This window comes from Triticum aestivum, chromosome 2A (genome assembly GCF_018294505.1).
Source record: "Triticum aestivum cultivar Chinese Spring chromosome 2A, IWGSC CS RefSeq v2.1, whole genome shotgun sequence".
Taxonomy (NCBI): Eukaryota; Viridiplantae; Streptophyta; class Magnoliopsida; order Poales; family Poaceae; genus Triticum; species Triticum aestivum.
In genome coordinates this window covers 723,358,621-723,367,643 of record NC_057797.1, presented here as the reverse complement: position 1 = coordinate 723,367,643, position 9,023 = coordinate 723,358,621, and the positions used below count along the sequence as shown (strand labels likewise).

The following is a 9,023-nucleotide window of genomic DNA, read 5'->3' as shown; positions in this document are numbered from 1 at the left end:
TAAGTATACGTGATGTGATTGGTTCACTGTGTAAGGTTGATTAAGAACATCAGTTTTTGCTATGTCTCGATCGATTGAAACGTCTCAGTCGATAGTATCTTTCTTTGATTTTACATGAAGATTCATATAAAAATATTATTTTCAGTTTTTTCTTCTTTTAGATATAACTACAATATATTATTTGACTGAGACTTGATTAACTCTCGGTCGAATGATACCTAACCACACCTAACACCATATAGCGATGCTACTTCGTGCAGTACAGATCAGGGGCGGAGCCAGGATTTCACCATGGGGGGGCGAGGAACACATTGAAGCACACATGAGACATAACACAAAAATATTTCAAGTCTTGAATATTGTATCGATATCAAACATGTAATAGTATAAGCTTTACAATAAAAAGACTACATTTCTACTAGTTTGAATGCAGATCTACGCCCCCGAGCCGGTCGATCAAACAAATCAATAATCTCATTAACATTGAACTTTGCAGCTATTTCCTTTCCAATGTATACAACCATGTAAGGTCGAAGAAAATCGTCACCCATTTTACTTCGGAGACGTGTCTTGATAATCTTCATTGCTGAAAAAGCTTTCTCCGCAGTTGCAGTTGACACCGGGAGAGTGATGACCAAGCGCAATAATCTATCAACCATTGGATACACAGAGGCTTTACCTGTTTTATGCAATGCAACGGTCAAATCAGCCAGTGATGACGAAGAATTCAGCTTTGGATGGTTGCAAACATCTAACTGATAGTGTGGAAGTTGTGACTCCAGACGAGCCTGCTCTTGACTAGAAAAATCCGCTGGATAGAATTTGTCCACAAGCATGCAAATCTTTGATATGTCAAACGAGTCATGCCTTGGATCCAAGGATGCACAGAGTGTCATTAGCTCTGTTGTCTGAACGCTAAAACGGTCATTTAGCTCAACCAGTTGTTGATCTATCGCCACATTGAACACATCTGCTTTGTAGTGGTGAAGCACCGTGATGTTATTATGTTTATTCCGAGACTTAGTCACATCAACATACCTGTAAATTACAAATACAGTATATGTGTTAGAGTAAAGCATATGTGATCAATATTATTCTATTATACAGTAGAGGAAAGGGAATAAGGGACATACTTGCGACTCATATCGGGGATCTCAACTTCATGCTTCACACAAAAGGTCTTAACCTCCTCTATGAGAGGTTCCCATCCTTCCTCTCTTAGATCAGCGAGGAGCACCTTAGTGTTAGAGAGTGTATCTAATGCATTCAAAATGTCCATAGATTTCTTCTGGAGTGTTTGGCACAAGACATCTGTGATTTTCATAATCCTCTCCATGAGGTGCAAAATGAACACAAAATCAAAAGAAACAATTATCCTTAGGGCGCCTCCAGCATCTCCACGGGAATATTGTGTCACCGGACGATCATTCGCTATACTTCGTAGGACTGTAATTGTGGCACCAAACATCTTCCTCAAGCTCCGAATTGACTTGAAGTGCGAACTCCATCTAGTGTCTGCTGGTCTCTGTAAAGAACCTATCTGGTTTGCCCCTTTTCCCGTATCAAGATCCCCCAGTTCAATTTCACGTGCAATTTCGGTGGCTTGATTTGCTAGTAACTCATCATTGCGTTTAGGTGAAGCACTAACAACATTTATGACAAAATTGGCATATTGAAAAAAAATTATGCACTTCATGTACCTCTCGTGATGCTGCAACAAGGGCCAATTGAAGCTGATGCGCCATACAATGAATGTAATATGCATAAGGGCACGCCTTCAGAATTAAAGCCTTCAATCCGTTCCACTCCCCTCGCACATTACTGGCCCCGTCATAGGCCTGACCTCTGATATCTTCCATATTTAAATTGTTATCTGCTAGAACAGTGCAAATTGTCTCCTTGAGAGTCAATGCAAGAGTGTCATTCACATGAATGACATCAACAAAACGCTCCTGTATGAACCCTTCAGTGTCAGGAAACCGGAGGACCAACGCCATTTGCTCTTTCTTGGATTCATCGCGAGCTTCGTCAACCATTATACAAAATTTGCTATCACCAATTTCTTCTCTAATTGTTCTTTGCACCTTTCGAGAAAGTATAGCAAGAATTTCCTCTTGAACCTGATGAGATGTGTACTTTGCGTTTCCAGGAGCATTTTCCAAGCAACATCTTTCACCTCCTTGTTATAAGAAGCCAAAAGTTTTATCAGTTCTAGGAAATTACCCCGGTTAATGGATCCCGGAGATTCATCATGCCCTCTAAAAGCACAAGCCTGGAATGTTAACCACCTGCATCATGTCATATAATTGTTTTGTTAGGATACTACAAGATATAATATTTTAATTATTGTAACATAAGATGGAAGAAAAATATTGCTTACCGGATGGAATCAATTGTAACTTTGAGCCTTAGCCTTGCATCTAAAATCGTTTTTGCGGTTGCTTTCCCGTACACCTTATCAATATGAGTCATGCTGTTTTTGAAATTATCATAACAACGAACTGAGAAGTTATGGGCTGAACCAGCATCTTTACCCATATGAGTTAAAAAAGCACACTCTTTCCCATTATTCACCTTCTTCCACCTATCAAAGCCCAAAACAGTAAATGTTTCTGAGCCGCACTTCCAATAGGCTTTCTTGAGAAGAGGAAACAATGGAAGCAATATGCACGCTTTGTGTAAGGTGAAAACTCAAGCCATTCAAAATCCTTGAACCAACTGTACTGAAAACGCCGACGATGTTTTGGTGGATCATCATTATATGGATACTCTCTCATGTATGGCATGTATCGGCCTTCAGAAATATAGAATTGGCGTGCTTCATTTTGCTTATCAAGAGGGAGTTCCCAAATCTGTTTGCGCTTTCCAGGGTCTCGCTCGAATGGTGTGCTTCCGATTCTTTGTTGTTCTAGAACTTCTACTTCTACAGATGCCTCAATATTTTGCTTGGGGGGTGGCATATCAACTGAACTGAGATTGGGGACACTGTTATCAGTGGGTTGCTCTGTGACATCGACCTCCACGGTTGCATTTGCATTTTCAACTGTAGAGTTTGAAGCAATTGGCTTGAAAAAATTACTTATCGGTGGTGTCTTCTTCTTCCTCATGACCTATGCAGTTCTTATATAAGTACAAAGCAGATATGTAATCTGGAATTGATGTGACAAGTGCCAAAATATACTAAGTCACTAACCACTAAGTAGTAAGTACTAACAGTTGATCAATTGATTTATTGAATCAAACTAACGAGTAGTATGAACCTGACAATAATACCTCCTTCTCTGATCACGGGACAGGATCAGTTAGGAATTCGGTGTGGGCTTGTGGTGATTCATGCGGCTGCCTGTACTGGATTGATGCGCGGTCGGCGGCAGCTTCGCGAATCAGCAATCGACGACGGGCGAAACACGGCGGCGCGACGCCCGGCGGCCGGCGTCAATGAAGCCCTAGCGCCAGCGGCTAGCGGCGCGTCGCGGACGAAAGAGTCCAGGTCTCCAGGAAGCTAGTCGCGTGTGTGTCGTTCATCGTTGATCGATTGAGATGTGGATGCTACCAGCGTATACATGCGTAGTATGCAGGCTGCAGCCTCGGCCCTTGGCCCTTCTTGCGTTTTGGGCTTGACATGAGTTTAGTCCATGCACTAATGGCCTGATGGCCGGATAATTATGCCTAAACTATTAGTACTAGTCCCCGCTGGAGTTCGTTGGGGGGGCCGAACCATGGGGGGGGGGTCTGGCCCCGCTCGCCCCCCCACTGCCTCCGCCTCTGGTACAGACATTGTTTTTTAAGATATCGCAGACGCAAACGCTCGTATACTCGCCCATACACTCAACTCTACCCCGTCACTATGAGCTACTCTGGGCAGTGCAGACCATTTAACATGTGACAGACGACGAGTGGCCCGCGTGGCAGGTTTGGGGTTTCTTTCGGGCATTGGCAGTTTCGGACATGCCATGGTGTATGATGCATGATGATGTGTACTGAAATGATGGCCCGACGGATGTGCGGTGCAGTGGAGTGAGCAAGGCCATGAATGAATGACCCCCGGCCGGGCGCGCGTGCAAAATTATTACGCTGGCGTGGCCATGTCACGTCACATCGCCATCGCATCGCTCCGGCCAGCAGCGCAATAAACTCCCTCAGTCGTCGCACGCCAATGGCATGAGAGAGGTTGTGAGGAGGACGATGGATGGAGGAACCCCATTTCTGAAACGTGGCTCGTCTGTCTGCATCAATGGCTGTGGGCTCACGCCGTCCGCATTGGCCTCCTACTCCTAGTGACGTGCCGGTCTGCCACGGTATGATTGCCTGTGCGTAGTTGCTCCAACGTCTATGCGTTACGTGCCGTGTACCCAGTATCTGGTGCTACCGCCGCTCAGGTGCTACCGTGATACGGGCTTCTGAGCCGTCGGATTTCTAGATCGGACGGTGCATGAGAGTTTTTGGATCTGCTACACTTATGCGTAATTTTTGGACTCCTAAAAGTCTTCTCTGTAAATGTTACGAAGTTATTAGGAGCCGTCTAATTTGAAAATCCGACGGCCCAGAAGTCCGTATCACGGTAGCACGTGAGCCACAGTAGCACCTAATATTTTCCACGTCTGTGCATGGATTCCGTTGCGGTTTGAGAGTCTCGGAGGTTCACACCGAGTACGTACCATGCAACGCTGGATTTGGCTGGAGCTCGGACGTTACGTGCCGTGTACCCGGTGATCGGTACAACCACCGGCGGATTGGAAGGGGCAGCTCGAGTTTACGGCTGAATCGACACACATTTTTCTTTTGAGCGGTGGCTGAATCGACACACACGAAATGCAATTATACAATCCGGTATCTTTTTGACCCTTATACAATGCAACGTGCTTAAAGAAAAACCGATTTTTCTCAAGCACCGGTGCTTATTTATACATTATAGACACTTAATTAGACGTTTTTTCTATAGAAATAAACACCGATGCTTCAAAAAACCTGATTTATTTTTCTAAGTACATCCCAAAGCATCTACTCCCTTTGTTCGGAATTACTTATTTTGAAAATTATTGTATCTAGAACTAAAATAAATCTACATATGTCCATTTCTGCGACAAGTAATTTCGAACGGATGGAGTAGCATTGTACAATGCCTTTTTTTTGAGACAATCTCGCGAAACCTTTATTTAACTCGTCACAATGTTTATAGGGATGAAAGTAAGATCACCGGGGTTACCTAGCCAGACATGACGGCCAACCCCTAGTGAGAGAGCATGTTTCGCTAAATTGTGAGTCTCGGTATTCGAGCTCCTAAATTCATGACTAAAAGAGCAACTAGTAAAAAAGCTAGAATGATCTAAAATTTCTTGGATAATTGCGCCGTACACTGCCGCACTCTTCTGCTTGATATCATCGATAACAATCTTGCAATCTGAAGCACATAAATTCTTTGCTCGTAGAGGTCATCTGCAAGGGCCAGTGCTTCTCGGACTGCAAAGGCTTCTAGTGTTGTAGGGTCTGATATTCCCACAAGGGTAATTGCTGAAGATCCAATATAATTCCCTGCTTGGTCCCTACACACCGCAGCCACGGCTGCTAATGACGTATTCCTCCGTAGAGCAGCATCAACATTTATTTTAACTGTGCCTTGGGCCGGGGCAATCCAATGGTTCGGCCTTGCATTAGTATTAACGCATGTGGACGCTGTTGGCTTTTGAAGCACTTGGAGCTCGGATATGAATTTTTTAATAAAACCATCAGTATGGAACGGAGTTTGAAATATCTCCTCATGCAAAGCCTTCCTCCTTGAACTCCAAATTGCCCATAAAGTAACAGCTATCCAGGTGAACTCTGCATGCGATAACATATCCTGCATGTTAAATAACCAGTCCTTGGCCTTTGGGTTCATGTCCAGACACATTTTCTCCACTAGCATCTCCGAAGACAGTGCCCACACACTGCGAGACATCGCGCACTCAAGTAAAGCGTGGCGCCACGAGTCCGCAGCGCCGCAAAAGGGGCACACTGGAGACTCCGCCATGTTGCGATGATGAAGAAGCTCACATGTCGGTACAGACTCCCGGGCAAGACGCCAGAGAAAAACTCGGATTTTATTTGGTACCTGTGTTCGCCATAAGGATGCCCACCCATTGTTGTGATGCTCATTACTTGACGTGCCAGCACTCTCAAACATCCACCCTTCTCTATTTAATTTGGTGTTTTGTATCATTTTGTAAGCCGACCGAACAGTGAAATTGCCTCGTATTTCCTTGTCCCAAGCCCAAAAATCACCCACCCTCCTCAGGCAAAGAGGTATTTTGAGTATCGCCTTCGCATCAATAGGTATAAAAATAGATCGAATTAAACTCTCCCTCCATGAAGATGTGGTCGGCTCTATTAGATCAGATACATATATCGGTGGATCCACCACAAGGGATGTGATAGGCCTAAGTATGTCTCCCCTCGGAATCCAGTTATGTTCCCATATGAGTGTGCTTTCTCCGGTACCTATCCTCCTGATGACTCCCTGCTGCATTATGTCCCTGCCAACAATGATTGCTCGCCAAATTTGTGATGGGTGAGTACCCAACTCAGCTTGCAAAATCCCACACTCCGGATAATAAGCTGCTTTCAAAATCCTCCCGCTCAACGAATCTGGGCTATTTAGAAGTCTCCATGCTTGCCAGGCCAAAAGGGCCAAATTGAATATTTCAAGATCACGGAAACCAAGGCCGCCCATAGATTTTGGCCTTGTCATGATATCCCATGACACCCAGGCCGGTTTCCTCTTTCCTTGCTTGCTACCCCACCAGAACTGCCGAATAATTGACGTGACATTCTCACACAAGCCTCTAGGGAGTCTGAAACATGCCATGGAATAGACAGGAATTGCTTGGGCGACTGACTTAATTAACACTTCTTTACCTGTAGCAGACAACAACTTCTCCATCCATCCTTTCACCTTTTCCCAGACACGATCTCTGAGATATCTAAAAGTACCGTTTTTGGAGTGTCCTACATCAGTTGGCATACCCAAATACCTGTTACTCAGAGATTCATTATGAACATTTAGAGCATCTTTAACATTATTGCGCACCTGCTGGGGACAACCCTTGCTAAAGAAAATAGAAGACTTCTCATTATTTACTCGCTGTCCGGAAGCACTGCAATAAATATTCAGCAGGTTTGATACCGCATTTGCACCCTCAACACTCGCCTTGAAAAGCAGCAGGCTATCATCTGCAAACAAAAGATGGTTCACAGCTGGAGCTGTAGGAGCCACCTTGATACCGCCAAGTACTGATGACTGAGAACAAGATTTTAAAAGGCACGAGAGGCCCTCCGCTGCAATAAAAAACAAGTAAGGGGAAATTGGATCTCCCTGTCGAATTCCTCTAGTAGGCCTGAACTGGTCAAGTTTTTCTCCATTGAATAGAATAGAGAAAGATACCGACGTCACCATGTTCATCACTATTTCTATCCAGGCATTAGCAAAGCCTAGCTTCTCCATAATGGCCCTTAGGTACTCCCACTCCAAACGATCGTAAGCTTTCATCATATCGAGCTTTAGAGCACAAGAGCTGTTTGACTTTGCCTTGGACCGCTTCATAAAATGCAGACATTCATAGGCACAAATAATGTTATCAGTTATAAGTCTGCCTGGCACAAACGCAGACTGCTCCTCAGAGATGATATCTGGCAGAATCAACTTCAGTCTATTTGCAACAACTTTTGAGGCAAGCTTGTATAACACGTTGCAGAGACTAATCGGTCTAAATTGCGACAGAAAGGTTGGATTCATTACCTTTGGTATTAAAACCAAAACTGTATCATTTATACTTTCTGCACTCTCTTCTCCCCTAACAATTCTCAGTACTGCCTTCGTGATCTCTTCTCCGCAGATAGACCAATGCTGTTGGTAAAAGTGCGCTGGGAAACCGTCTGGACCAGGCGCTTTAGTTGGGAACATTTGAAAAAGAGCAGTTTTTACCTCATCACTAGAATATGGTGAGCATAAGATATCATTCATCCCAGCCGTGACTTTGGTGGGTACATGTTGTAGCACATCATCAAGGCCGGTGACTCCCTCAGATGTGTAAAGTTGCTGATAAAACTCATTCACCACGTCTTTCAAAGTGGCCGGGTCGTCAATCTGCACGCCAAGTGAATTTGTAGAGTGGCGATCATCCCCGCAGCAAGAGGGAGAACGGCTTGGCTGATGCCCATTGGTCTGAGTCGCATCGCTAGTGAAGCCTTTTTATCCTCCACAGCGCGGGCGTCCCTATTCCTCGCCTTCAGCGAGTCTAACTCACTGAAGGGTGTGAGTAAGGTGGGCCGGCCCATGCGGCCAGGAAGCCATAGTTTGTTTTTTGTTTTTTTTTGTATTTTCTGTTTTCTGTTTTTGCTTTATCTTTACATTTTTATACTTTAAAATGTTGAACAAGTGTTTGAAGAAATGAAAAAGTATTTGAAAAATGTTGAACAAGTATTTCAAAAAAATATTGATAATGTATATAAAAAAATATTGAACAAGTGTTTGAAGAAATGAAAAAGTAGTTGAAAAATGTTGAACAAGTATTTTAAGAAATGTTGAGCAAGTATTTTAAAGATGTTGAACAAGTATTTGAAAACTGTTGAACAAGTATTTCAAAAAATATTGATAATGTATATAAAAAATGTTGAACAAGTGTGTGAAAAAATGAAAAAGTATTTGAAAAATGTTGAACAAGTATTTTAAGAAATGTTGAACAAGTTTTTGGAAAATGTTGATCAAGTATTTAAGAAATATTGAACAAGTATTTGAAAAAATGTTGATCATGTATATAAGAATGAAAAAAAAAGAAACAAAGGAAAGACAAACAATTGAAACAAAAAGGAGAAGAAAAAAAGAAAAGAATGAAAAAAAATCGGAGAAGAAAACGAAATAAGGAACAAAGAAATAAAGAAAAATAACAAAAACAGAAAGAAAAAAGAAATAAAATAGAAATAGAGAAAAACCAGTGAAAAAAAAGAAAAAAACGGAGAAGAAACAGTGGAAAAACCGAATTGTTTCG

General features: G+C 43.0%; 1 protein-coding gene across 1 annotated transcript; it reads right to left on the bottom strand.

Moving 5' to 3' along the window:
• Nucleotides 1–407: 407 nt before the first annotated feature.
• On the bottom strand, nt 408–3,213 carry LOC123191929 (uncharacterized). Its single transcript, XM_044604467.1, has 3 exons — nt 2,381–3,213; nt 1,134–2,288; nt 408–1,038 (listed from the first exon to the last, which is right to left on the bottom strand). Exons 2-3 carry the CDS (start codon nt 1,763–1,765, stop codon nt 408–410), a joined length of 1,263 nt encoding a protein of 420 aa, XP_044460402.1. The 5' UTR covers nt 1,766–2,288; nt 2,381–3,213.
• Between the last annotated feature and the right edge of the window lie 5,810 nt (nt 3,214–9,023).

Coding starts and splice junctions, on each gene's coding strand:
- LOC123191929 (XM_044604467.1), bottom strand. CDS start 1,765: ATGCATATTACATTCATTGTATGGCGCATCAGCTTCAATTGGCCCTTG. Junction 1,039..1,133: donor ATCCCCGATATGAGTCGCAA/GTATGTCCCTTA, acceptor TGTAATTTACAG/GTATGTTGATGTGACTAAGT.